The sequence below is a fragment of the Drosophila santomea genome, chromosome 2L, assembly GCF_016746245.2.
Source record: "Drosophila santomea strain STO CAGO 1482 chromosome 2L, Prin_Dsan_1.1, whole genome shotgun sequence".
Taxonomy (NCBI): domain Eukaryota; kingdom Metazoa; phylum Arthropoda; class Insecta; order Diptera; family Drosophilidae; genus Drosophila; species Drosophila santomea.
The window spans coordinates 7,748,042-7,775,171 of NC_053016.2; the positions used below are offsets into that span (position 1 = coordinate 7,748,042).

Below are 27,130 nucleotides of genomic sequence, written 5' to 3' on the forward strand. Positions count from 1 at the left end.
AATGTGCTTGGCTGGTCAAAGGCGATCGGCAGCATGGCCCGACCCATTCTATCCTGCTCGACTGGGTGTCCTGGATGTCCTGGCTCTGCACTGGCCAATCGACGAGGAGCTCGGGATGTTCTGTTCGCCGAAGAAAACTGTGATGCGGCCATGCATGTTTCATGTGCATCTAAGCATATGCCAGCTCATTCGAGAGACAGGGCCAGCTATATACATACATATGCAAACGGGTGGGGGTGGGGGATGGAGATCCTTGCATATTGCATTTTCCATTTTATTCGATTGGATTTTATTGTATTTTTCACTTGATATATTTATGCAGCCGAATTGTTTGCCTTCTCCCTTGAGTTGTCACGCACAAAGGCAGAGCTAAATTGTTTAATTTGATTTCAGTTTTATTTTCTTTTTTTTTTTTTGGCTTTTGTTGGGTTCGCCTTGCGTCACGACCTGCACACCCACACATGTGCAAATCCTCTGGCCATCCCAAAAATGACTCAATATTCCGATTTCGATGGCCCTCCTGGCATGGGCCTTGCCAATTTTGTAGACATTAAATTGCGTTTTATTTTTCAATATTTATTATTATCGAATATTGAAACGAAACCGAACTGAACTGAACTGAAAGTGGAGGTGGAAATGTAAATGGAAATGGAAAAGGCGCTGCAAATGGGAGCGGGCGGAATGCAAAAGGATATATATGAGAATCAGGGACGGGGGAATCAGGTGTGTTCCAGCACGCCACTTGGACTTGGTCTACATACTCCTCGCATATGCACAATCGCAGTTCGCATATAGAGTTGTACGACCATCCAATCCGGCAATGGTTCCATGGCACGCGATGATACGCTTCTCCACCCCAATCTCCATGATCCAGCCATTTCCCTAGCCATTACCCACCCGGTTCTGTGCGTTTTGCAGTCTTAGTCTTTGGAAACCGAACACATCATTTAAATTGCAATCAAATATGTTCTGATTAAAAAGAAAATGTAATGAAGTTAGCATCAAATGCGGCCAGCATTTGAGAGTTTCACTGCAACCATAGAGAACTATTGTGTAAATAATATTTATACATTTTTAGTTGTTTAGACTGTATGCACTTTTTGATATATAATTTAATTACTCATTGCTTGCTTGCCTGCAAAAACAAAATATGAATGTACAATTATATACACCTATATTATATTACCCCTTATATTTCAACGGATGAAATTGGCTAAACAAAGAATTTGTCGTCCAAAAAATTGGCTTAAACCGTGTGTGTGTTTGTGTGTGTACTTCCGATTGCGGCGGTAGTTGAAGCAATATCCCAAACTCTAGAACTGAATGTGTATAAAAAAAAAAAAGAAGAAAAATATCAAGAACACCCAGAAATTGGCTATAATTGGTAAACCCGAAAATGATTATAAATTTCGAAATTGAGCCAACCAGTCGCGGTTAATTCAGTTCTGCTGTTGTTGTTTTTGTTGCTGCTGCTGCTTATGATGGAACTCAAAATTGACCCCAAAAACAACACACACACGTTCCACAATTGAACATCAAAATTGAAGCTGGCTAATGAAATGAAACCAATAGCAACCTTAATCTAGCCTCTGATTTTCGATTTCTCGATTTCCCCATTGACTTCCCACTCTCCCCACAATTGCCACTCGAACCGAACCGTTTGGATCGCAGGCACATTCCTCAATGCCAAGAGCGGCATCAAGCAGGAGGTGTTGGAGCCGGAAACGGAAGAGGATGCAGTGCAGCAGCAGCAGCAGCAGCCGCAGCCGCACGAGGCCCATGCCGCCGACCGTCGTCCTGCGGCCTGTAAGCTGGCCAAGCTGATGCAGCAGCAGGAGCAGCAGCAGCGCCAACTGTTTGACCAGCGGCGTAGCCATCACCAGCCACACCATCACCACCAGCCGCATCATCGCCACCAACATCACCACCACCACCACCAGCATCGCATCAATAACAATAACAACAATACGAAAAAGAACCGATCGGCCAACTCCTCGCCCACGCCGTCGGCTCGATCGTGGAACGACAGCGAAGACGATCAGGACATGGACTGCAGCAGCGGCAACCAGCAGCAGAGTGCGCAGCAGCAGCAGCAGCAACAGCAACAGCAGCACAATAGCAACGAGGATGAGGATGATCGCTCCTCGTCGGCCTCCTCGGCCATATCCTTGACCATGAAGAGAACGCGCCAGGATAGCGAGTCCACGCTCTACCAAACGCTGCTCATGAAGCAGGAGCAGCACCAGCAGCAGCATCAACAGCAGCAGCAGCAGCATCAGCAACAGCAGCAGCAACAGCAGCAGCAGCAGCAGTATCTGGACGAGCTGCAGCAGTCGCACCAGCAGCAACTGACGGCAAATCTGTTTATGGCCAGGACAATAGCTCTGAGCAGGTCACGAGATTTTCCGGAACTCTTCCAAAACACCATTGCCGCGGCGGCTGCGAATGCGACAGCTGCATCGGCCAGTCCGGGCAACAATGCCAGTGGACCCGGTCAGCAGGTGGTGGCATCCGGACCCGGACCCGGACCGGGACCAGGAACTGCTGCACCCGTGGCCGTGGGAAGTGGCAGCGGAACGGCAGCCGGAAACAGCAACTACATGCTGCCCTGTCCGCTGTGTGAGACGCCGCTGGAGCAGCGTGTGTTCCGGCAGCACCTGGACCGACACTATCCGCGCGACAGTCCCGTCTGTCCGGTGATCGAATGTGGCCGCCGGTTCGCGCATCCCAACTCCGTGCGGAATCACATGCGGATCAAGCACACGCTGCAGTGGGCCAAGATGAAGGCCATGCGGTCGTCGGGCGGCCCCTTCGCCGGCGGTCCGGACTTCAAATGAAACTGCGAGGCCGTGGGCTAATGTTACTCCGCGTAGTCACGCTAAAAGCTTTCTAGGTTGCTGCTTCTCAGTCAGTCAATGGCGACAATAAATCGAATCTAACTCGCAATCCACGAGAAATCACCCCAGTCTCGAGACACTCGCATCTATCGTAGATAGCCAAAAGTAGTCCAAGACCCACTCGGAGTCCATTCTAACTAACAGTAACTGTAAGCGCACGAGAGCTCCTTGCCCGATAGCCAACTACTGCTCCGCATCCTGGCCACCAGTCATGGACGCTCCTCCAAGTGATCAATTAGTATTTCAAAGTGTTCATTTTGGTCCATAACAGGTTTCAGTCGGGTTACCAAAAAGTGATTAGGGTCAGTACACGATTTGGTTCATTATGATTTATACATTTTTAATTTTTTATGTAGGATATCGATTTATGAGTAATAGCATTTGAAAATTCATGTTTCCAACAATATAAGGATATATTACCATTGAAAAGAATACGATTGCAGAGTAGATTCATGACTGGCGGCGATGGATGAACGCGTTGGGTTAGGAAACTTACAACAATTATTACGTTCCTATATGCGATAAAGTACATATACTACATGTGCAGACACCTACAGCTCTAATACGTTTACCTAAGCAAAAGTAAATCTCAAACTCTGAATTCCTTTACACTCGCTGATGGAGTTCATCTGTAGGTCTCGGCTCCAGAAGCGCTCCAGTTAAGCATGTGCAGTATTAAAGTGAAAGCTAACGAAACCGAAGAACTACACACCAGAAGAATAGTAAATAGTAATTCATAGAGTTCCATAAGCAAAATACGTACGATTAAGCCATAGAGGGTGAGATAACTATGTAGATAAAGAGCTAAAAACAAGCAAACAAAGAAACATAAATGATATATAGAAATATATAAAGTAGTTATTATGAATATTGATACTGAAACAAAATAGAATGTGCCTGCGTAATATATTTTTAGCCAAAAAAGTAAAACGAAAAACTGAAAAAATGAAAAAATGAAACACAAGTAAACCAAAGTTGATACGAACTAAAATAAAAATAAAAAGAAAACTCGGAAAAACTGAAAACGATTTGTATTAGAGAAAGTTCAAAATTCAAGGAGATATTTTGTTGATTACCCTAGGTTCACTGAACTGTAATTCGAATCAATTGGCGGCATAACACTCCAAGAGCAGACATACGTAAAAAGGTTCCTATAATGTTAATCAAAAAAACACACAAATAGCTCCAGCTACAAAACTGGCTAAATGTGAGGTATGAGGTCTATCGAGATTGCATCCCAATGCTGACTAAATATAAATTCTATTTCGAAGCGGACAATTTTACAATTGTAGTTTATAAAGCCCAAAGAGAAAAACAAGCAGCCATAAGTACAGCGATTGTACAAACGTTTGTATGCCATTTTAGTTTGCGAAATTGTCCGAAGGGGCGAAAACAAATGTATCTAGTACGAGTATCTTGTATCTGCGTTGCCTGAAGGAATGTATTTGGAGGCGGCAAATCTATTTTGGTGAACAATAAAGAGCAAACGAAGACTAGCCTGCCTTTTCATTGGTCTCTCCGTAAGCGGAACTTTGATGAACCCAAAGACTAATCTCTGCTTTAATGTATCTTGCAGTTTCACGACGCTCCCTGGAAATGCGTGTCCGTGCCACAGATCCGCGTCCCTGCCCCAAGTGCGGAAAGATCTACCGCTCCGCCCACACACTGCGCACCCATCTGGAGGACAAGCACACCGTGTGCCCCGGCTATCGATGTGTGCTGTGCGGCACGGTGGCCAAGTCCCGCAACTCCTTGCACTCGCACATGTCGCGCCAGCATCGCGGCATCTCCACCAAGGACCTCCCCGTCCTGCCCATGCCCAGTGCTTTCGATCCGGAGCTCGCCTCGCGCCTCCTGGCCAAGGCGGGCGTCAAGATCTCGCCCGCGGAGCTGAGGGCCAGGGCCTCGCCCACCGGTGGAAGTGGCAGCAGCGGCGGCGGCGGTGGAGGTGGCGGCAGCCAGGCCAAGCTGGATCTGAGCAACGCCAGCGGTGGACCTATGGACGATGCCGAGGACTCTGACGACGATCCCGAGGACCTGACCACGGGCAATGGCTTGTATGGCATGGGCGGCAGCAGCAGTGATCTGAGCCGTTACCACGAGAGCCTGTTGAGCAACTTCGGGCACGCCAGGATGCGAAATGAGGCGGCTGCTGCGGCGGCCACTGCAGCTGCTCTTGGTCAACCCAAGGACTTGGGCGTCCAGATGCCAAACAGCAATGCACCTGGCCAATCCCTGCTGGACACCTATCTGCAGTTCATCACAGAGAACACATTCGGTGAGTACCACATTTGCAAATCCAATTTCCCGTATGTAATTCGTGTCCTCTTTCTCTCGACATTAGGCATGGGCATGTCCCAGGAGCAGGCAGCTGCCGCAACACTGCGCGCCAAGATGGCCCAGCTGAACGCGATGGGTCACAGTCTGGACAACCTGCCGCCGGGCCTCCTCCCCGGACAGTTCGATCTGAGCAAGCTGGCCGCCGGGAATCCCGCCTTTGGACAGAGCGGACCCGGACTGACCATTGAGCCGATACTGCGGCACGAACAGGCGGCGGGAAGCCTCTCGCCGAACCGACCACTGGCTCTCAACTCGGGCGGCAGGATGATGGGTCACGATGACATGGTGGAACACGATGGCGACATGCGACGGGACGGATCGGAGCCCATGGATCTGGGCCTGGACAATAACCAGTCGGGCAGCAACCATGAGGTGGCCAACTCCGACGCCGAGGAGAACTACTCGGAGGACGAGGGAGTGCACAACACATAGGAGGAGCCAGAGACTCCAGCGAGGGAACCACGAATATGAACATGAACATGAAGATGAACATGAACAGTTGTATACCGATTACCCATGGAACATATGTAACGAGTAGCCTTATCCTCATGTATACCAGTTTATGTGTACGATACGATACAATACGATAGTGAAACCTAGGACTAAGATCATTTTTGTGCCGCTGCCAGAGCTGGCCTAGTAGAATTCGATGTTGTGCTTTTTAAACTACCTAACTATACAGATACATATACATACATATATAGATATAGATATATCCCTATACACATGTATATTTATAATTTATATACACAAGTACCTGCTGTGTATACAAGTCGATGAGAAGGAGAAATTTAAAGCCCCAGACAACCGATCCTGCATGAAAAATATAACGTAATGGTAGTCTAAACTCTAGAGTACTAAGTTAGATTTCACATTGAAAGAGATGCCTGTAAATACATAAAAATATTCATGTTAGGCCAACAGCAGCCCCCAAACAATCCGTCGTATTAGTATTGTACCAGACGCCAGCAGATAATTCAGATGTGCCATGCATGCCACAGCCTTCCAGTTCCAAGTCTAGCCAGTCTATACCAGTGCTTACCATATCTCAGGAACACTTGCGGACAAATATAAACCGAACGAACAACTACACCGAACTACCTCAGCCAGCGAAAGAGCTGAATCCCCGAAACGAACCCGAGCCTCAGACTTCCATGAGTTGTGACTGGTCTGGTCGTGCACTCCATCTCCAGGAAACTTGCCAATTTTCAGCAGCAGAAATCTGCTCCTAGACTTAGAATCCTATGGGGATCAGCAGCAAACAAGAAATTTAATGTTTATACACAACTTACATACGGTATACAGTGCACACTCGGTATACGTATCTACACTTAAATATACAAACATATGAATGCCTGTACTTATTTGTCAGAGAATTGAATACCTCAGCATACTCAGCATTCGGTCGTTAGCACTCGAAGGTGAACCCCTTAATGATAACCAGTGCGAATCATATACTTATATTTAAATTAGGCTAGTTAGTTTATGTGGCAGCACTGCAAGCAAGACATAGATAGATGTAACTACTTGTTTCCTGTATGTATTTAGTTCGAATATGCCTCAGTTATCCTAGGTTTATGGTTAGCTTCAATCGGAGATGAGCACAGACTCTACAAGAGTCGCTACAACTTGCCTTATGACCAACATATGTGTTAATTTAGTAATCTTCTACCTCAATTAATTTAAATGTATTTTACTTGGTATTTATTTGTAAGTCCTTAACTGCACTCTCCAATATGTAAGTTATTTCACAGCATGCGTGTTTCAAAAATCTTACTTAAGAATCACCTAACAGCATAGCAGAGATAAATAAACAAAAAAAATCAAGAACACGAGAGTATATTTAGTTTTTATTTACCCGATGTAGATTTTTTATTTGGTTCTATACACTTTCCTCTCACTCTCGCCCAGATTTTGGCGCCAGGGGAGTGCAATAGATTGCATTTTTTAGGCTTGAAATGCATTTATGGCTAATGCGATTCGGTTAAGACGTTAGATTAAAATATATTAGTTAAAATCGTTACATAAGCAATATAAGTAGACATCCATGTGCTTAGAAAGTTATATAAATATTTATTGACATTACAATAAAGCCGCGTTATGAAGACAACATGTGTTTTACTTAAAATATGCGGACCTAATTAATTTGCTTGGTATTGAATACTTAACAAAGAAGAGACGTTTAAGTACAATACATTAAATGAAGTCTGGCGACTGTAAGTCAGACAAAATTAACTTAAAACCAAACCCATGCACATATATACACTTTTAAAATATAAATATAATACATAGTGACTTATTTAGCTGATGTAGCTGTTTCATATTTTGCGACTTTTTCCCGCAGGACATTCAACTCCTCTAGTCGCATCGCCAAAACTCGTTTTGCGGTTTCATACTTATTTTTGATTGTAGAAATTTCCTTCTTTTGGGACTCGCACTGTGCCTGTAAAAACAATATTTTATACAAGAAGTATTTAAGTAAAACTGCAAGTTACAACCTTCAATGCACTAGTTTGACCAGCTGAGAGTAAGGTAATATTCGAAGTATCTTTGTTTTCGTTTTGCCTAAGTTTCTCTTCCAGATCATTGATGAGATTGTAACGGAAGCGCAACAACCGAACCGCATCCTGATACTTTATGTTCGTTTTCTCAAGGATGGCCTCAAGATCGGATTCTGTCTGAGTTTGGGCCGGTACGGTAACAGACTTGGCAGCCTGTGCTTTTTGGTTAGATCCTGGTTCTTTGGACAATGCCGCAGCATCGGTGAGGTCAGAAATCTTTGCGTTAAGATCTTGAAGCTTCATCTTAAGCCGTTTCTGGTCAGAGCGTGCCTTCTCTTGCTCCTCCAAAACTCTCTTCTTCAGTTGCGCATTCTCGTCCTTCAGCGGATGATGCTTCAGCTCCATGTTTAGTGCCGTCACTTGGCTCTCGCGGATGAAGAGCTCGCGCTGGCAATCCTGGAGCTTGCTATTCAACTCCGCACAGCTGCAGTTGTTGTCTGAAATTGGTTTCATTAAGGTTGAAGTCTAGAGGAAACACGGCAACTACTCTTACCAACGGGATCCGTCATGATGCCGATTTCCCGAACGTCGTTCCAGTAAGACTGCCGCCGCTCGTCGTGGACGCTGATTCGTCGATTCTTCCGTATTTCGGATTCAGAGGTAATCGATTTCTGCAAAACAAAAATACATATAGGGATCTCTTATGGATGGATAGAGGTTTAGATGTTATTTTACCCTGGGGCCAGAGTTCCGATCCACACTTTTTCTAGCCGCAGGGGCACCTGGCGACCCGTGTGAGGCAATTGACTCGAATGAAGCGTTGTTTGGGTTTACTTTATTTGCTTGTAATGTGCCTAGTTCCGACTCAAGCTTAGCCACAATATCGTTGACCGAGCACAACTTTTCCTCAAGGGCGCGTTTGTCTTCTAAGAGACTTGAGATTGTGCAGTCCATGCGTTCCACCTCAGACCGGAAACTGGCTTCCTTGCATTTCTAAAAACAAATTTATTAAAAAATTTAAATCTTAGCAACAGGATATCACATTTACCAGAGTTGACCGGAGCTGCTCGCACTCTTGCATGAGTTCCTGAAGCTTACTGCCATTATCGTTGAGCATTCTCAGCTTTTCCTCCTGGATACGGTTTTGCTCGTTAAGACTAAAAACTTGATTGTTTAAGTGCTCCCTCTCCGTTTGGATAGTAGTCTCTTTGGATTGCTAAAAGAATCGATGAATAATTTTCTGTAAATCATCGTGTAAGCTGCACTATTACCATATCAAGTCGCAGTTTTTCGCACTCCCTTGTCATATCGTCGAGCTTCTGTACCAATGCAAGGTTTTTGATATTGCTCTCATCTACGACCAAGTGGAGCTTTGAAAAGTCTTCTTGCAGAGCTGCAAACTTCGCCTCGTTGGATGGGAATTGAGCCTTAAGTCGAGCATTGTCTTCCTCCATCTCCCGAAGAGTGGTCAGCTCTTTCTCCAGCTGCTGTTTTGTTTCCTGCAGAACGAGTATTATTAGGTCTTTGCTATCTTGTTCCCCCTGGAAAATGGCATCATTTTTTTTTTTTTTTTTTGATTTAAAAGCATTTTCAAAAAATTGTTAGAAGGTTAAGAAAAAATCTTACCAGATTAGAGCGTAGATTTTCGCACTCCTTGGTGAGTTCACTAATTGTATTGCGGCCCAGCTCCACCTCATGGGTTAGATCCGTGAATCTTTGACATATTTCTGATTTACTGGCTTGCAACTGCTGCTCAAGGTTAGATTTAGCTTCTTCCAGTTTGACTAATTTTTCTTTCAGGGAGACACACACCTTATTCTCCTCTTCCCACATGCCCCGCAGATTTTCAGAATTTCTAAGCTTTACTTTGAGCTCTTCATTTCCAGACTCTAGCTTATCTTTAGTTTCTTGCAGAGAATTAAGCTTCAATTGAAGCTCGCTTACTGATCCCTTTAGTTCAGCCGCGTCGCGTATAAACTTTTTTGCTTGTGCAGTCATCTGCTCCTCGACTTCTTTGAGCTGCGTTACCAAAGTCATTTTATCCGTACTCGCAGTTGTCTTTGCATCCATGACGTTCTTCAGTTCTGTGCGAAGCTCTTCTACTTCCACATCTCGACTCGAGATTCCCTTTTGTAAATCAATCAATTCCGATTGCAGGCTCTCCACTTTCTTTTGCAAGTTTGATGACAGTTCATTTGAATCGGCAAGACAGATTTTCAGGCGTTCGTGCTGCGATACCAAATCGTCATACAGAACGATTTTTTGTTCTGCTTCCTTCAAGGCTTCTTCGAGATCGGTTATCTTGGAGGTAAATATCTCGAACTTGGTTGTGAAATCACTCTTTTCCGTCTCATTCCGATTGCTTAGGACTATAATTTCAGCTTGGACTTCCTGTAGCTTATCTAGGGTGCTGAAATGCTCTAGTTTGGCCTTTTGAATCTCTGATTCCAGTGACAACTTCTCCATCCTAATGTTATCCAGGTCCAGAACTTGCTGGTCACATTTTTCCTGGAGCTCAGTAATCTTTTTGTTCGAAGAGGCCACAATCAAATCCAGTTGTTTAATATGTGCTTGTATTTCCGAACTGTTTTGGTCTAGAGTAAGTGATTGCATTTGCAGCTGCTCCTGGGTCTTACTGCACTGCTTCTCTAATTCGATGTTGTCCATTTTTAACTTGTTGAATGCCAAGTCCTGCTCAGCTCTGGTTTTCTCCAACTCAGTAATTGTATCTGACATCGCACTTCTGTCGCAAATCATCTGCTCCAACGACTTTTTCACCTCCTCAAGCTTCGAGGATGCCTTATCGCGCTCTTCTTCCGTTTGAGTCAATTGCTCCTTCAAGGTTGCTCGAACATCGCTTATTTCCGCTTTAAAGGCATCCTCCATTTTGGATTGTTGTGATCTAGCCTCAGCTAGCTTCTCTTGAAGGGTTTCCCTGATTATTTCCATTTCTGCCTGGTGCTGGATAGCCAAGTGGTTTCTTTCCTCCTCAGCCTGGGAAATGTTTTCTTGAAGAGCAGATTTAAGCCCTTCCAACTCCGCCTGACAGCTAGCCGTAACACTGGAGAGTTTCTCCCCTGCCTGCAATAGCTGCTCCTTTAAAGCGGCCACATTGCTCTCATAGCGATCTTTAGTCTCTTGCAACTCATCGATGAACTTGGCTTGGTTCTCTTTCTCGCTCGTCTCAATCTTCAGCAGAAACTCCGTTCGCAAAGCACTTATTTCATTATCTTTTATCATCCGCACATCACTTAGTTCTTCTTTGGTTGCCTTTAACAACTGGTTAAGTTTCTTGATTTGACTTTCATATTGGGAGGAAAGTTGCATCTGATCCGGCTCTGCATCCGCAAGATTGAGAGATTCTGTCGCTTTTAGGCTTTGTTCAACGAGTTGCGAATTTTTCTCTTGAAGCTGATCGATTAGACGTAGGTCATCGGACAGCTTCTGCGCCTGGCGATCCAGGAGATCCTGTTTTTGTTTAGTATCCGCTTGCAACTCGGCAAGCTTCACCTCCATTGATAAGCACCGCTCACTCATTTCCTCAAAATCGGTCTGTAATTCCGCTAAGTTTCCGTCCTTTAACTGGATCTGCCTTGACTGGTTTTCAAGTTCGGACTGCAGCCCACAGACCTGGTACTGCAATTCCGTTATGGAAGTCTTGAGCGTGGCCACCTCCTGATCTCTTCTGCCGGGAGATGTGGGGCAGCCTGGAAGGGTATCCTCGTCAGGCGGAACTCGGAGCAGACTCTCGCTCATCGAGCTCTCCCTTGTTACTCTATCCTGGAGCTCTTCGTACACCATTGTCATCTCCGCATTTTGTTTTTCCAGGGACTCGATCTGCCGCTGGTAGTCCTCAACCTTATTCACTATAACGCTCTTTTCCAGGAGTGTCGACTTTAGGTCATTCATCTGCTCTTGCATTTCGTTGATGTTTGCCTCTGTGACCTCCATAAGAGCAGTCTTCTCTTCGATTTCCTGTTTCAGCTGCGAAATAATATCGAGCAGTCGTTTTTCCTCTCCCATCTCTTCATTTTCCTGGCTAAGGCGCGTTATCTGGAACCTGTGTCGCTTGAGGAAACCTTTGAGACAAATAGATTCAGTTGTATCTGAGTCAAGAGTGTCTTCCTCTATGTACTCAACAGACTCGAGGCAAAGCTTAAGTCCTGGCTCGCTCTGACCCTGAATCTCCATTTGGTTGGCCCTGAAAAGGCGACAGATGCCGGAATGATGCTGCAGCTCTATCTGTTGGATGGACTCAGATAGCTTGACAAACTGGTGCAGCAGGTTCTTGTCAAGGTTGATCTCCTGCTCCTGTTCGTTAAACTCGGTGCTAATACCGGAACTCCTCATAGACTCAGCATCCAGACTCGTGGGTCGATTCTTTAGCTGCTTTTGCAGGGCATCGTTCTCCTGGACACTCTCCATCAAATCGTTGGAAAGGCAGTCGTATTCCCGCTCCATCTCTTTAAAGTTTTTCTCCAGTTCAGTGATTTTTGCTTTTAGTTCTTGATTTTGTATTTGAAGCGCTTCCACATGAGATTCGGGGCTTTGGGCTTTTTTGAGCATGCTTTGGGACTCTTCAACTTGTTCCTCGAGGCCTTTGATCTCTGCTTGCAAGTTCGTGTTCTCCTTCTGAAGCCGTTGAACTTCAGTGCTAGAGGCGCTAGCCCGGCGTTCTAAATGCTCGTTTTTCTCCTGCATATCATGGTACTTCTCCTGAACGATTTCGTGGTCATCCCGCATGTCTTTCATGTCCACTTGCTGTGCATGCCACTGTTGCTCCAGAGTGTCGAATCTTTCCTGTAGTTGCCCAACGTCCATCTGAGAGGCGGATAACTCTTGCGAAAGCCGCTCGCAATCAGACGTCTTTTGATTAACCTCGGCGCTTGCCAGGTTGAAGGCCGATTCCATGCTTTCTAACTTGTCGCGAACAGAGACGATCTCAGACCGGAGCTGATCACACTCGCAGGAATTATTCTTGGACTCTAAATCTGCAATCAGCTTCTCCAGTTGCTCACACTTTTTGCACGTACTGTCGTCGCCGGTGGTGTCTTCCGGTTCTAGGGCAATGGAAAGCATGTGGTCCTCCTTGCTGTTCCGTAACACATCGCGAGATAAATTGTCGAGGGACTTCTGAAGACTCTCTATGGTCAACTCCTTCTCTGAGAGGGCGGAGAGCAAGTCATCCACGCGAAGCTTCGATGATTTCTTGTGAGCCTCGAACTCAAACTCGAGGCCCACGGCCTCCTGATTCTCCACTTTTAATCTGGCCACAGTCTGTTCCAGAGTACTCAGTTGCACCTCCAAATCGCTGATCTTCAAATTAGCAGCCTCATTGGCCGCTGTAAGACTGGTTACCTCCTCTTGAAGAGCATCATTACTAGAAGATACACAAGAAGCAAACAATTCATTAATAAAGCTGAATAAACTTTACCATTTACTTTTAAAAAAATGAACTAAACTTTGTTTGCTAGTCTAGTTTCCGAGATGCGTATGAATAGATATGTATGTTAGTTTTAGGGGGGGTTAAAGCACAGAAGTCGAGTTCATTTTACATCGGATTTTTACATGGAAGGCACTTTGTTTTGGACGACAGATTCCTTGACAGATAACACCTCATTAACTCACCGCTCCTTTTCAGCTAAAGAACCTTGCTCTAAATGATCCCGCTGAGCTGTAACCTCGGCCAGCTTTTCTTTTAAACCCTGCACCTCTTCGCACTCCACCTCAAAGTGCTTCTCTAAGCTGGTGAACATTTGCAGGTCCTGGATCTCCGTCTTGATTTTTTCCACTCTGTGCAAGCAGATAAGTGCAGGGATCGGGTCGTATATGGATGCGATTGTTATGTGATGAGTGTTATGGAGAATGATCAAAAGCTTGGAGAATTACTTACGTTAAGGGGCCCATGGGAGTGAGGGTCAGGTCTGGCAGTTGCTTGCCGATCAATGTTGGTTTGTATACATCTGGGCGAGGTGAGCCAAAGTCAATGCACTCTGCCGGAAGAAATTCCTCACTAATGGAGTTGCTCACGTCACCGATATCTAGGGATCCCAAAATGTTGATGGTCTTTGGAATGTTGTCCCATCGTTTGGCAGCATTTGAAGTGGGAAAAAACACTGGTTTTGGAAGGTGGGACACCTTTGGAAATTGGACATGTCGCTCGTCAGTGATGCCGGTCTCTGCTGGCTCCAAATGCGAACCCGATGCAGTGGGACACCAAGTGCGGCGTCGCTTTTGCTGGCCCTTGTCGCTCAGAGATTGGCTAGAGATTATCTTGTGCATGTCGCGCTTTATTCGTCGCTCCAGATCCTGTACCTTTAGCTGGCTCTCGTTTTTGCGCTCTTCTTCGGCCAGCTTATCCTTTAGCACCTTTATTTCGCGCTCCAGCCTCTTCATCATTGTGGCGTCAGAGACCATCTCGTTGACCTGCGGCTTAATGCGGATCTTCTTGGCTCGCGTGGCGAAACTAAGGGTAGACTGCGACTCTTCCATGATAGATGGTTTGATTGTGCAAATGATGGATGTAAGTGCATTGCCCCCCAAGGAAGCTTGCAGGATGCGCGTCAGCTTGGAATCGCGGAAGCTGATAAATTTATTGTCCACGTTTTCCGACAGATTCTTAATAACGTTGCTCAGAAAAAGTAGGCTCTTGTTTATATGACCGCCCTCCTTCAAGCGCGCTCCTCGAGCACCCGTTTGGTCCGCTCGCTCCGATCCAGCCAGATCAACTAGGTTCAGCACGCTTTGAATCACTGCATCGTCATCGCTGCGATCCGACTTTCGGGACTCAATAATCTGTGGGATACATTTTGTAGATTACATGAATGAACCCTGAATGCAGCATGCAGCACTCACTATTCTGAAAATGGCGTGCGAACGGCTAGATCGCTCGTTCATGTTGGTCTCGCCCACAGTGCGCTCCTTGTTGCCCATGCAGAGCAGGCGCAGGAGGTCCTCCTCGCTGGTTATGATGCACTCCTCGCAGTTCACGTTCACAATCCCGTTGCCGGACTCGTGGATCTTAAGGTCCTGATTCTTCTTGTTCAGCAGATCGTAGATCTTCTCGTTGTAGATCTCGATGTAGCCGACGCGCAGCAGGAAGTCCCGCTCCGTCTCACTGGAGATCTGCTGAAAGATCTCCTTGGCGGCCAGCACCATGACGCCCGGGTTCTGGCCGTCGCCCATCATGGTGTACGTCTTGCCTGCAAAGCATGCCCGGTTTTAGGTTTATCGCGGTATATATATAGCACAGTACCCACCCGACGACGTCTGGCCGTAGGCAAAAATAGTTCCGTTGAAGCCCTGCATGCAGGCGTGCACTATGTGCCTGGCCATCCGGTCGAACACCTCCTGGTTGTTGGCACCCTCGTCGAACACATAGTCTGCAGGAAGAATTGGTAGAAGCCCTTAGAGACTAGGTTTCTGGATACACTCCACAGGTGACCACTCACCGAAGACGCAGGGCTCCGCTTGGCTGTCCACCAATTGGATGGAGCGGCTCTCCTTCACCTGCCAGAGCGAAGTGAGTCCGGGCTCGCATGGACGCACCTTGATGCAGACCTGGATGGAACTGGCGTTCTTCGCAGACATCTTGGCGGCTTTTATGTCTCAATGATTTACGACGAACACAACACAGTTCATAAACAAACATAAAATTCAATGTTTTACAGAGAACAAACAATGATCGACATCTTTGTTTCTCGTTAAATTCGAACAAATACCGCTTTGCAAACTCAGGGACGGATCGGCTTCGATATTTTCTGGTTGCGATAACTAGTTCGATTGGTAAATCGATTGAAATTATAGTTGCCAATAGGGCTACAAAAACTAGCAACAGCTTAGTTCATATCATACAGGGCTGCATTAATCGTAATCTATGTTGGCTACTGCATTTTTTTATTATTTAAAACTTTGTTACTATTTACATTGTTATAAAGCTATTTCAATTTTTAATTAATAACGATTTCAACGGGCAAGCACCAAATTCTATTACACAATATTGTTAATTCTACCAAAATATATAGATGAAAACTTTGGCACTTGTTTGAACTAATATGTTATATGTGTTCTTTTAGTACTTTATCATAACTGTGTTCCATAGCACACCTATAATAAAGAATATACTTGATACCATTTTAGAAAAAGAGACTAAACTTTGCTATAACTCCTAATGTAGACGGTGGATAGTGGACGACTTGCATTGTTATACCAATAAAATTTGGTGTTTATATCAAGCAGTATATTTCTTTCTGCATAAGCCAACTGCTTAGCTTTTGTCTGTCTGTTAGCAACAAATGTTAACATCAGTTATTTGAATCCTGTACATTTAATTTAATTTACTGGTCTTTCTTTTTGGAAATTTTGCGCATACGGGTATAAACAAGTTATAAATAGTACATCTTAAAATAAATAATAAAAAAAATGCCCGACATGGGACTAAAATAACACTCATTGTTTGAGTGTAATCAAAATGAGAATTCACGAATTCATTTGTGCACCTAATGCATTGCTCTACAAAAAATGTTATTGTTGTTTTTTATTTTTGTTAACAATATTTTCAAAAACTTAAATGCAGATATAACAAAATTATCAAATGGTGCCTTTAGTTTTCTAAAGTCCGATTTTGCCGAGTTGTATTTCTCATTTATGAAAAGCTCTGATGAAGATGTTAAAGGTGCAGTTTCTTTTAAAATCAACGAACTGCATTTATCGAAACTGGATCCCGTAGCAATATTTCCACCAAAATCTACTTAAAAATGGTTCATTTACTCATGTAACGTCTAAATTATTAACGTTTTTACAAAATCTTTTTTAAAAAATAAAACTTTTAAGTTGAACTGTCTCGCGCCGATTCACTGGTTCCGTGCTCCGATCTGGTTCGCTTCCGAAGCGGTATATGTTCGAATTTATTTAGGGAAACAAAGATGTCGATCAAATTAGCTTTCCTAACACGTTAGAGTCTGTTTGTGTCCGTCCACTGTGTGTGTGTGTCAAAAACGCTTCCCACAAGTCACAAAGATGACTGCCAAGAACGCCAGCTCCATCCTGGCGTGCGTCAGGGTGCGTCCCTGCGAGCCCGGACTCACTTCGCTCTGGCAGGTGAAGGAGGGCCGCTCCATCCAGTTGGTGGACAGCCACGCGGATCCCTGCGTCTTCGGTGAGTGGTTACCTGGGAGTGTGTCCAGCGTATCCAGCAACCTAGTCCCTAAGGGCTTCATTCCATTCCTCCTTGCAGACTATGTGTTCGACGAGGGTGCCAACAACCAGGAGGTGTTCGACCGGATGGCCAGGCACATAGTGCACGCCTGCATGCAGGGCTTCAACGGAACTATTTTTGCCTACGGCCAGACGTCGTCGGGTGGGTACTGTGCTATATATATACCGCGATAAACCTAAAACCGGGCATGCTTTGCAGGCAAGACGTACACCATGATGGGCGACGGCCAGAACCCTGGCGTCATGGTGCTGGCCGCCAAGGAGATCTTTCAGCAGATCTCCAGTGAGACGGAGCGGGACTTTCTGCTGCGCGTCGGCTACATCGAGATCTACAACGAGAAGATCTACGATCTGCTGAACAAGAAGAATCAGGACCTTAAGATCCACGAGTCCGGCAACGGGATTGTGAACGTGAACTGCGAGGAGTGCATCATAACCAGCGAGGACGACCTCCTGCGCCTGCTCTGCATGGGCAACAAGGAGCGCACTTTGGGCGGGACCAACATGAACAAGCGGTCCAGCCGTTCGCACGCCATCTTCAGGATTGTGAGTAGTGCATTCTATTATAATTCATATAATCTGCAAAATGTATCCCACAGATCATTGAGTCTCGAAAGTCGGACCCCAGCGATGACGACACCGTAGTTCAGAGCGTGCTCAGCCTCGTGGATCTGGCTGGATCAGAACAAGTGGACCAGGCGGGTGGCCACGGTTGCGCATCCAGCCTGCGCAACCTGGTTAAGAGCCTATCTGAGGACATAGAAAGCAAGCCGATTAGCTTTCGCGACTCGAAAATCACGCGCGTCATGCAGCCTTCACTGGGTGGAAATGTGTTGACCTCTGTCATCTGTACGATTACGCCATCTGTTGTGGAGGATTCGATATCCACTATAAGTTTCGCCATGTGTGCCAAAAATATTTGGTGCAAGCCGCAGGTCTGCAAGATGGACTCTGAAAACACGATGATGAGGCGACTGGATCGCGAGATCCAAATGCAGAAGGAAAAGCTTGCAAAGGAGGAGCGCAAGAATGAGAGCCAGCTGGTATTGCAGGCTTTGGAACGTAGCATCAAGCGCGACATGTTGAAGATAATTTCCAGCGCCTCGCTTAGAGACAATCGCCTCCAGAAGCGGCGTCGTACTTGGACTTTATCCGCCTCAGGCTCAGAAGGCGAAACTCCTGCTCCCCCATTGACTGTGCCAGAGGAGTCCCGTCTTCCGCGCCCATCGAAGTTGACCAACCTGCCGAAACCCACGTTTTTCAACAAAACCACTCATTCTCAGCGGCGGGAGATTGGTCCCAAAACCAACAGCATTCATCCGTCGCTAAAGGAGGAATTATCTCAAACGAATAATACGGACAGTAAGCTTTGCCAGCCGAAACAGTTGGAAAGCGAGGCGGCGAGCAGTATTGCTTCATTAGTTAACCAGATGCCAAAAATGTATCAGGAGTCTGTTCAAAAGTAAGTAACTGTTGAAATTTTTTGATTCTACTGCTTACATATAGAGATATAAACAGATTAAAATGCTTTCTTTTACTTTGCATACTGACCAGTAAGTTTAACAAACGAGACAACTATTTCGTTTTGAAAAGCAGTTACGAGTCACATGTTGCGCATTTTGAATATACCAACTCACCTCTGGCGCGCACTCACCTGACACCTGATTTAAAAAACGAGGTGGAGTCGAGTGTGGCGTGCTCTTCTGCTCGGCCGTCTTCTCGCGCGGTCTTCGCACGCTCTCCTCGCTTTCTCGGAGCAGTCGCTTCGAAGAGGGCAAGCTGGCTCCACTCAGAGTGCGATCGCGAAGAAATCGAAAACAAAACAAACGCCAACGCAAATAGCCGTCGAGAAGGAAAGATTTCTGGGGGAGAATCCGGTAGCGACGGGAGTGGGGACGACTGATGTGAGCCAGTTTTGCAAATAGACGCGGCTGGATGCGATGCGATGTGACGCCCCAGCTACGATCGCTTTGTGGCCCTGGGAGCGCGATAAGCGGCAGTCAGCCGATCGACAAGCCAGTTAACTGGCCAACTTCTTGATAATTTGATCGCTGGAATTCAGCAATGCGCATTGTATTTGCCGCTGCCCAACAGCCAGCACGCTTTTCCTCCGCCCATCGCTCTCGCGCTCCTCCGCCGATCGTCGTCTTGGGTGATCGATGACGTCGACCCTACTGCCGATCCACCAACGTTATAGACTGTGATGTAACGCCTATAGATTGGCTAACCGAAACCTAAACCGAAACCGAAACCGAGAGAGTGAGTGAGTGAGTGAGTGACATGGGTGAAAGATCTGCATCTACCAACCTACGCAGACAACTGCGGTCGCAATAATAGCTCAGTGCAGTTGTACTGCTGCCTGGTAAAATCCCTCATTAATTAATTAACTGTCAAAAACGATTTGAGATCCATATCTATAATCAGATCATTTATTTGTATATAATATTTATACCATGGTGTGCCTGTATTTCTATGGCCATGCTCGTCCCACACATCTCGCCTGCTGCAACTTCAACTTGAATGCCGCCAGCTGCTTCTATTTTTAGTGTTATTTTGTGAACGCCGGATTCCCTCGGTCAGCAGCCATTTAGTTAGGCAGAGTAAACAGTTTTGCCTAGTCAGGCGCACTGGAATTATAAATAGAGTTAAAGTATATTTATGGTGTTCCTCAATTTACGTATTCATACAAGTATCTCATTTTTCCTATCAATTACAGCTGCGATGCCCTGCAGATCGAGATCTCTGCTCTTACTGCAACCAACCAGGTAGCAAAGGAGACGATCCAGAAGTACCAGGAGCAAGTAGAGAGGCTAACGGCGACAATTGAGCGACTGGAGATGGAGAAACGCGAGTCAGTCAATCTCGGGGAGCAATTGGCCAAGTCCAAGCACATGGAGGCAGAACTTCTCTCTGTTCTCTCCGAGAAAGAATCGACCATAGACAGCCTGCAACTGTCACTTAAGGAGCTTTCTCGAGATGTGTTGCGAAACAGCAAGGAGGATCACATGCGATCCATGTGCCCCGAGCTCGAGTCCAGCTGCGAGCGGATATGCAACAAGTGTCTGGAGTTGGAGCGGCTACTGCCTTTAGCGGATGCCACGGGTGTGGAGTCAATCGCCTGCCAGTGCGATCAGCTGCGATCGGAAATTGCTGCCACCCGCATCAAGTTGGAAAGTGTGCAGTCTGCTTTCAGCCAAGCACACTGTGAGGTCTCACAGAAGACCACTGATTGCGAACGCCTCTCCAGACAGATATCCACGGCCCAGGATGATTTTGGACAACTGCAGGAAAAGTACAACAATCTGGAGCATAAGTGGATGAGTCAACAGCTGGCCATTGAGACCATGCAGGCTGACTTCAATGCTATACAGCAAAAGTACCTAAAGCTGCTGGATCAGTACCGGTATCTGGGACGCACATCGGATGAACAGAGCCAGCAGCTGCAGGACGAAAATACGAAACTGCAAGCAGAGATTGAAACTCTGAAGGCGCGAGTAGAGGAAGCCCAGCGCAAGCTTTTGGAAGCTTCCAATCCGGATACTCATTCCGTAGAGTTGACGGTACAAAATCAAGAGCTGAAGAAGCGCCTTACTGAGTTGCAGATGAAATTTAACGAGATCCAGCAGAATTACGACTGTCTATCTAACCAATTGATGGAAAGTATCCAAGAGGGCGATGTACTCCGAGAGGAGCTCAAGCAGCGGACAACGAGCTTCGATTTGGAGTCCATGAAGAGTTCGGGTGTAGGCACTGAGTGCAGTGATCCGGAAAACGACTTGGACTGTGATCTGCTGCAGCAATTTAGCGAGCTGTCGGAGTCCATCCAAGAGATTGAGTTCGTAGACTACTCTGGTGGCAGGCGCCTCTTCAGATCCAACCAAGCGGAACAGGATCAGGACGTGCCAAGCTTTAAACTCCGCCTGGAGCCCGCTGAATTAATAGAGGGTGATGGTAAACAGCAGAATGCATCGGACCCTGTACTCCTTAAAGGCTCTCTGAAGCGTCAAAGATTTCAGATTGTGAAAATTAGTCAAAAACAGAATTGTAAAAAAGAGGAGGACCGACAGCGTGATGTCATCTTCCAATTGGAGCAAGAAGTTGCAAAGAAAAAGAATCTTATTGAGGAAGAGAAAGCAGTCGTGAATGAATTGCGTGTACAAATGACCAACCTAGAGACGGCTCTCCTTAAGAAGAGCGAAATAGTGAAAAAGGTTGATGACTACGAAACGCAAATCGAAACTTTAACGAAGCAAAATGCTGAGATAAAGATATTGTACGAGGAGTTACGGCATAAAGATGCCGCTAAGGAGGAGCGGGAATCGCAAGAAGTCGCTACTCTTAAGACATCACTTGCAGAATTGAAGAACAAGGTGTGTGATCTGCAGACAGAGCTTAAAGACCAGTTGAAGCAGATGCAGTTGAAGGACGGCAAAATATCCGAGCTACAAGCGGATATTGAAGAAATGAGCGAGCATTGCTCATCCATGGAGAAGAAGCTTACGGAGTTGGAGGAGGACGCCAATCAAAAGCGCAATCTACTCGATGGCCAAGCGCAGGCGTCATCAGATGATCATCAGCTTCAGAGGAGCGGTGCAAAACTGGAGGACTGCAGCATTAAGAAGCCAATCCAGGAGCAAACCACTCTTATCTTGGAATTCGAAAGCCGAATCGAGCAACTTGAAGAATCATTGAAAAGGGCAAAAGAAGAATTAAGCTTTCTGGAGAAGCGAAAGACAGATGAGATTAACAGCATTCAGCTGGAGTACATGGTGAAAATTGAGACGAGCGAGAATGAAAACCGCTCCAAATTCCGAGCATACTGCCTGGAGTTGGAGGAAAACAAGGAACGGTATGACAGCAGTGTGAAAACTTTGGAGGAGCAACTACTGCAGGCCAGTGAAAAGCTCGCCAGTGTTACGACTCAGTGTCAGGCGGAATTGCAAGCCATTAAAGGATCTCTTCAAGAAAAGATTACTCAGTCCGAGAAGGACAGAACTGAATTGGTTGCCCTGCACAAGGCAGAGCTGGAAAAATTCAGGGAAACTCTGAAGGAGAAGGAATCTTCTTACAAGGAGAAACTGAGCCAAGCTCTGGAGGAGCAAGAGAGAGGAATTGGTAGACTCGAGGTGATGCGAAACACAATAGCAGAGCTGCTTAAGACAAAATCTGATCAGGAACTGGAGTTCGAGGGAATACAAATGGAAAAGCGCCAACTTGAGAAACTCTACGACGAAAGCCTGTTGCAGGTAGAACAACTCCAACGCACTATTGATCAGAAAAGTTCGGAGGCACGGGCAGTTGTTAAGGAACCCAATTTGCTGCAAGCCTCTTCGAACGAGAGCATTAATGAAACGCCGAAAAAGTGCGAGGATTTGGATATTTTGCGATGGGAGAAAGCAGAACTGCTATCGGAGATCCAGAAAGTCCATACACAGCACTCGAAGACCCTAAAAAAACTTGAGGAAATCGAAGCGGAAATGATTACCCTAACCAGTCAAAAGGAGTTGGAGAGGTGTGAGATTGAAGAAAAGCTTGAGACTTTCAAGTCCAAGGAAGCAGATCTCACAGAAACTTTGCACTGTGCTCAACTCAAGTTGCATGCCCACGATGAGCTCATGTGCCAGCACGAGCGGCTAAAGGGCTTCCTTTTGGATTCAAATGAGTTGTCGGCAAACCTGCAGAAGAAAGTTGAGCGCTTGGACTCCGAACTGCTTGCTTCACAGAAAGAAATTTCAGACCAAGATTCAGAGATTAAAAAGCTTCGATCTGAGCTTAAGCACGCCATTGATGCAAATGCAAATGCGAGAACGGCACAACTAGATTTGGAAAGCCAGCTAAAGGAGGTAGAGGAGAATTTATCTGCCCAGGTAGTTCAATTTCAACGAGAGATCGCCGATCTTAAAGGTTCAATGGACGAGCTCCAGCTTAAACTGAAATCTCTGCAAGAAGTAAAAGACAATCTAGAGTCTGGGAATGCAGAGCTTAAAGGTAAGCTAAAACAAGCTCAGGATCTACAAAACATGGTGGAAAAGGAGCAAAAGCTTAATGCCTCTCTACGGGATGATTTGAGCAAACTGGAACAAACAAAAACTGATCTCGAAGAGCAACTGCGAGCCAAGCAAGCGGAATTCGATCGGCGATCCAAGGAGCTTTCCTTGGAGCTCGATCGAGACCAAATTGGGGAACTGACCAAGGAGTGTGAAAACCTTCGGTGTGAACTGGTAAGCGTAGTTAACTAAACGTCTCTACTTTTGTATTTTATGAAATTGTTTGTCAGGAAGCTCAAACTAATACTTTTCTGAAGGAAAAGGAAACTTTGAACTTGACCATATCCGATCTAAAACTGAATAAGCAGCAGTTGGAGGAAAAGCTGACCATTCTTAGCGAGAAGGATAAAAGCAATTCTCGGCTTGAAACGGAATTCGAATCGCTGCTAGAGTCCTCGAAGGAAAACCAAGCAGCCATAAAAGCAGCCAATAATTTAAATCTCGAATTGCAGAAGAAGGTTCAGGATCTCACAAAGGAGTGTGAGATCTTACGTTCCGACCTGGTAATAGTTATTTTAATCTGGTTTAGTACAATATTGGTAACTAAAATTTTGCAGCAATCCAAAGATGAAGCAATTCAAACGCAAAAGGAACTGTTGGAAAACTCTATTTCTAATCTACAGAAGAAAAATCACACGACGGAGGAAAAGTTGACTACGCTAAACAAGACTCTCAACGAGGATTGCGAAAAGCTCCGTTTAACATTGGTAATATGGGATATGTCACTGTATGTCATTCGATCGGTAATGGTAATTTGTATTCAGAAATCAAAGGAAAGCGATTTGAGAAAGAACAAGCAAGAGTTGGAGGAAAAGCTGGCCCTTCTTAATGAGAGTAATGCGAACAATGACCGACTTTCGTCCCAGTTGGCGTCCAATGAAGGCGCATATAAGTCACTGTGGGAGGAATCGATTGAGCAAAAAGTAAACATGGCAGCGGCCAATAAGAAAAGCCTCGAAATGGAACAGAAGGTTGATAAACTTGCGAGGGAGTACGAAGAACTACGATTGACTCTGGTAAGATAATTGTGATCAAAGGCAGTTATAAAATAGCTAAATGTTTTTTTGTTTTGTCTAATTTGCTTAGAAAACCAGGGAAATCAGTTTTCTTTCCGAGAAGGAACGCATGGACGACACCATCTCTAGTCTGTTAGAAGACAAGCGTAATCTTGAGGAAAAGTTGTGCTCAGTCACCGAGCTCCTGACTAAGCTTCAACATGAACTGACGACTTCACAAGCGCATAAAGTGAATGGCGGCGATGTGTGCTTTGAGTCGAGTGGATCGCCAACTCCAGGAGCTGTTTCGGCATCAAAGAAGCCTCTAAATCGCAATCCTGTTTGCAGCGTGCCAAGGGTACATATGAATTGCCAAATTCCGAGTAACTCCGCAAGTATAATTTTTTTATTTTGTTATTTTCGTATAGAAGTCCCTCAGCTTTGAGACTGCGGTGCGAAAGAATCGACGGATGACAGCTTACGATGAGCACCGCAAGCAGTCTTGCTGGAATGAATTTCGTGAATGCGGAACTATGACCGATCCCGTGGGTAAGTAATATTTGCTTAGCCGAAGAATCCTTGAATTCTCATACGGATTTATTTGCAGATAGCAATTGCCACTGCTCGCAGCAGAGCTGCAAACAAAGACTGAGTTCGGACGGGAGCCACAACATTGAGTTTAAAAATACAAAACCGATGGGAAGACACAAAAATTAATCTGAATTAATGTTATCCAAGTATTAAGAATTTTTTTGTTAAGTGTTATCTTGCAAAGGGTGGATTTCTACATTTATCGTTTTCTATTTATGTGCTAATTATTTGTCAAATATTATCCATACACAAATTACAAAAACAAACGTGATCCAAATATTCAAAATTAATTGGTTAGCTTAATAGTTAAATCCGATTAAGTAATGTGTCCTGATTAATATGTTTAATTGTTTATTTTGTTTATATGTATAGGATTGAATAAACTATTTATATCCTAATTTTAGCATTAGATTAGATTAACATTGGGTGGCTAATTCGTAAAATAGAAGATGAAAATTACTTAAATGTAAAACTAAATTAGTATAACGGTTTTTTTTTTTGAATGCCCGATATACCAATCGATAAGTCGATAGCAGCAAAACTAAATATCCCAGTGTTGTGCAATCGCCAATTGGGGGCCGCTTGAGTGTTGGGTACGGCGTCAGTGTTGAAAAGCTGCGGACGCAAAACTACGTAAAATTACGACAAAAAAACAGCGCCCCGCGAAAAAAGGCCATGAACTCGGCAATCAAGGTAGGTTCTGCAGCTCCGCCACATCCGCCGGCTGCGCCGCCCGCGGAAATCCCGTCGCCAGCGCCCCCGCGCGTTCCAAGCGAAAAAAGGCGGCGCGGGAGAGAGTCGAGAGTCATTCGTTTGTCTCACTCCTGCGAGTGGGAAATTTGTTGTTCCACCTTGAGTGGGGCGACGGGCGGTGGGCGGGGGCGGTGCGTTTGTTTTGAATTTGCACGCGGTAACAACAAACTGACTCCGGATGCAAATCCGCGTACACTTGCAGGTGGGGGAGATATTCACGGCCGCCGGACAGGCGTTCAGCAGACTGGGCGATCTAACCATGCAGCTGCATCCCAATGCGGAATCGCCATCCGGGTAAGTTGATACACTGTGGTGGAGTCGCGAGTTTGTGGACACTAATCGAAGTGTTTCTGTGTCCTTTGTTCCCTCGCCACGGCTGCAGAAAGTGGACGGACGAGGAGATCGACATGCTGCACTCGTCTATAATGCGCTTCTCCGACGACCTGACCAAGATCAGCCTGAGCATCAAGAACCGCACCGTGTAAGTGATCCTGTGCACCTGGCGAGGGAACCTGCTGCCTAGTGTGTTCGTGCTAGTTTCTCAATGGCCCTTCTCTATTGCAGCTCTCAGATCCGCCAGGCGCTGAAGAAGAAGGCCTTCGAGGACGCCGGCATTCCCGCCAAGCAAGTGCCCGTCCAGCAGGTGCAACACGTTCTCCAGACGCTGCCACAACAACAGCCGCAGCAGTCCCTTCCGCAGCCACCTCCTCAAGTATTCAAGTCACAGCCCATCGTGCAGCACGTACAGCTGGTGGCGCAGCCAAAGCAGATCATCCTGCATCCGCAATCCACCACTACGACGGGCACGACGGTGACCGTTAAGCAGTACCAGCAGATGCAGAAGGCTGCGGCATTAGCGGCAGCCCAGGCTGCAGCCTCGACGGCCAACAACACGCCCACCATTACGGAGAACATCATTATCCAGCAGCCCACTTCGACAACGGCGACAGTGGTGCAGCAGCCCCATGTGGTGTCCACCTGCTCGTCGACGCAGATCGTGGTGCCCGTAGTGTCGGCAGTGTCCACTGTTCCAACAGTACTCACGCCCACGGTGGTGATTGCCGACGATGTGGTGAGCACCTCCAATCCTCCAGCGGCAGCGGCGACAGCAGGATCGCCAGCCGGGGCGCCAGCAGGCTTAAAGTGCGGGCCAGACGTGTCCATGACCCTCAATCGCATCAATGTCCAGGAGAACGAAGTGGACGTGGAGGAGTGCCTGCCCGCAGAGGTGGTCAAGCTGGACTTTGTCAGCGAGGAGGTGGCCGGGTGAGGTTCGAGCCCTCGGAACGGGCTGGACTTCTTCTACTAGATCTCCGGCCGCAGAACGAATCACGTAACTTGGAACAGAACCGCTACAAATCTAGATCGAGAACTCTTAAACAAAAAGGTTGAGATGCCGCCCTAGCCCTAAGCCTAAACTGTTAAGTGTTGTCATATTTGATATACCCTGAAATCACCTTGTTCCCGGCCCCGAATGACAAATGAATTGTACGATGTGGAGGAGGAGTCTGTGGATTGCCAACCACAGAGCGTAGATATTAATTGCGGAGCGTGTGTGCCGCGCCTAGACTTAAATTTACGCAAGACACAATAGTGCAAAGTACATAACGACGATCGTGTAAGTTGAGAGTGAATAAACGAGCATTATTTTAAGATCAGGCGATTCTAGGATTTAATTGGAGTGGGAATGCTTAAGCAACGCGAAGATTCTCTTTTGTGCAACGACTCTGGAAAAGAGGGTAGACTAATAAGTAGCTATATTAAAAGTACACAATACTCTTTTGTATTTT

At 46.0% G+C, this 27,130-nt stretch overlaps 4 protein-coding genes across 15 annotated transcripts in view; 3 read left to right on the forward strand and 1 right to left on the reverse strand.

Moving 5' to 3' along the window:
- LOC120443870 (protein abrupt) overlaps positions 1 to 7,074 on the forward strand; it is a 49,286-nt gene extending 42,212 nt beyond the window's left edge. For 4 of the 7 annotated variants that reach the window (XM_039623238.2, XM_039623242.2, XM_039623239.2 and 1 more), the window contains one exon: positions 1,672 to 4,403. In XM_039623238.2, coding sequence (XP_039479172.1) covers positions 1,672 to 2,837 — 1,166 coding nt within the window. In that variant the 3' untranslated portion in view covers positions 2,838 to 4,403. Of the gene's footprint in view, positions 1 to 1,671; positions 4,405 to 4,473; positions 5,176 to 5,241 lie in introns of those variants that run through there. The other 3 variants (XM_039623243.1, XM_039623244.1, XR_005615604.2) reach the window with 2 other exon arrangements.
- A 216-nt stretch (positions 7,075 to 7,290) lies between these two features.
- Positions 7,291 to 15,467, reverse strand: LOC120443869 (kinesin-like protein KIN-7O). 2 transcript variants are annotated; one of them, XM_039623236.1, is made up of 12 exons: positions 15,190 to 15,467; positions 14,998 to 15,120; positions 14,594 to 14,940; positions 13,632 to 14,533; positions 13,367 to 13,531; positions 9,365 to 13,118; positions 9,010 to 9,279; positions 8,787 to 8,954; positions 8,474 to 8,731; positions 8,292 to 8,409; positions 7,736 to 8,235; positions 7,291 to 7,680 (listed from the first exon to the last, which is right to left on the reverse strand). In XM_039623236.1, the coding sequence occupies exons 1-12, from the start codon at positions 15,326 to 15,328 to the stop codon at positions 7,534 to 7,536; spliced, it is 6,891 nt and encodes a 2,296-aa protein (XP_039479170.1). In that variant the 5' UTR covers positions 15,329 to 15,467; the 3' UTR covers positions 7,291 to 7,533. The 2 variants fall into 2 exon arrangements, with proteins under 2 accessions (XP_039479170.1, XP_039479171.1); XM_039623237.1 differs by lacking the exon at positions 13,367 to 13,531.
- A 1,173-nt stretch (positions 15,468 to 16,640) lies between these two features.
- LOC120444698 (kinesin-like protein KIN-7I) lies at positions 16,641 to 24,985 on the forward strand. Of its 3 annotated transcripts, none has more exons than XM_039624570.2 (11): positions 16,644 to 16,895; positions 16,974 to 17,096; positions 17,154 to 17,500; positions 17,554 to 18,416; positions 19,671 to 23,175; positions 23,232 to 23,504; positions 23,559 to 23,708; positions 23,766 to 24,017; positions 24,088 to 24,354; positions 24,425 to 24,545; positions 24,604 to 24,985. In XM_039624570.2, exons 1-11 carry the CDS (start codon positions 16,757 to 16,759, stop codon positions 24,711 to 24,713), a joined length of 6,150 nt encoding a protein of 2,049 aa, XP_039480504.1. In that variant the 5' UTR covers positions 16,644 to 16,756; the 3' UTR covers positions 24,714 to 24,985. The 3 variants fall into 3 exon arrangements, 2 of the variants coding, with proteins under 2 accessions (XP_039480504.1, XP_039480512.1); XM_039624578.2 differs by having other exon boundaries at positions 23,259 to 23,504; XR_005615707.2 differs by lacking the exons at positions 24,088 to 24,354; positions 24,425 to 24,545; positions 24,604 to 24,985 and having other exon boundaries at positions 16,641 to 16,895; positions 23,569 to 23,708; positions 23,766 to 23,907.
- A 187-nt stretch (positions 24,986 to 25,172) lies between these two features.
- On the forward strand, positions 25,173 to 26,998 carry LOC120458561 (transcription initiation factor TFIID subunit 12). Of its 3 annotated transcripts, XM_039646246.1 has the most exons (4): positions 25,173 to 25,280; positions 25,543 to 25,634; positions 25,723 to 25,821; positions 25,905 to 26,998. In XM_039646246.1, exons 1-4 carry the CDS (start codon positions 25,263 to 25,265, stop codon positions 26,608 to 26,610), a joined length of 915 nt encoding a protein of 304 aa, XP_039502180.1. In that variant the 5' UTR covers positions 25,173 to 25,262; the 3' UTR covers positions 26,611 to 26,998. The 3 variants fall into 3 exon arrangements, with proteins under 3 accessions (XP_039502180.1, XP_039502183.1, XP_039502182.1); XM_039646249.1 differs by lacking the exon at positions 25,723 to 25,821; XM_039646248.1 differs by lacking the exons at positions 25,173 to 25,280; positions 25,723 to 25,821 and having other exon boundaries at positions 25,504 to 25,634.
- Positions 26,999 to 27,130: the final 132 nt, after the last annotated feature.

What these genes read in the sequence shown, in the direction of transcription:
- LOC120443869 (XM_039623236.1), bottom strand. Translation starts at nt 15,328, where the DNA reads ATGTCTGCGAAGAACGCCAGTTCCATCCAGGTCTGCATCAAGGTGCGT. An exon ending in CTACGGCCAGACGTCGTCGG is followed by an intron (nt 14,941 to 14,997) that starts GTGGGTACTGTG and finishes CATGCTTTGCAG; the next exon opens with GCAAGACGTACACCATGATG. An exon ending in ATCGGAACTCTGGCCCCAGG is followed by an intron (nt 8,410 to 8,473) that starts GTAAAATAACAT and finishes TTTGTTTTGCAG; the next exon opens with AAATCGATTACCTCTGAATC.
- LOC120458561 (XM_039646246.1), top strand. An exon ending in AATGCGGAATCGCCATCCGG is followed by an intron (nt 25,635 to 25,722) that starts GTAAGTTGATAC and finishes CCACGGCTGCAG; the next exon opens with AAAGTGGACGGACGAGGAGA. An exon ending in AGCATCAAGAACCGCACCGT is followed by an intron (nt 25,822 to 25,904) that starts GTAAGTGATCCT and finishes TCTCTATTGCAG; the next exon opens with CTCTCAGATCCGCCAGGCGC.
- LOC120444698 (XM_039624570.2), top strand. Translation starts at nt 16,757, where the DNA reads ATGACTGCCAAGAACGCCAGCTCCATCCTGGCGTGCGTCAGGGTGCGT. An exon ending in CGCGGATCCCTGCGTCTTCG is followed by an intron (nt 16,896 to 16,973) that starts GTGAGTGGTTAC and finishes TCCTCCTTGCAG; the next exon opens with ACTATGTGTTCGACGAGGGT. An exon ending in AAAAGCTCCGTTTAACATTG is followed by an intron (nt 23,709 to 23,765) that starts GTAATATGGGAT and finishes ATTTGTATTCAG; the next exon opens with AAATCAAAGGAAAGCGATTT.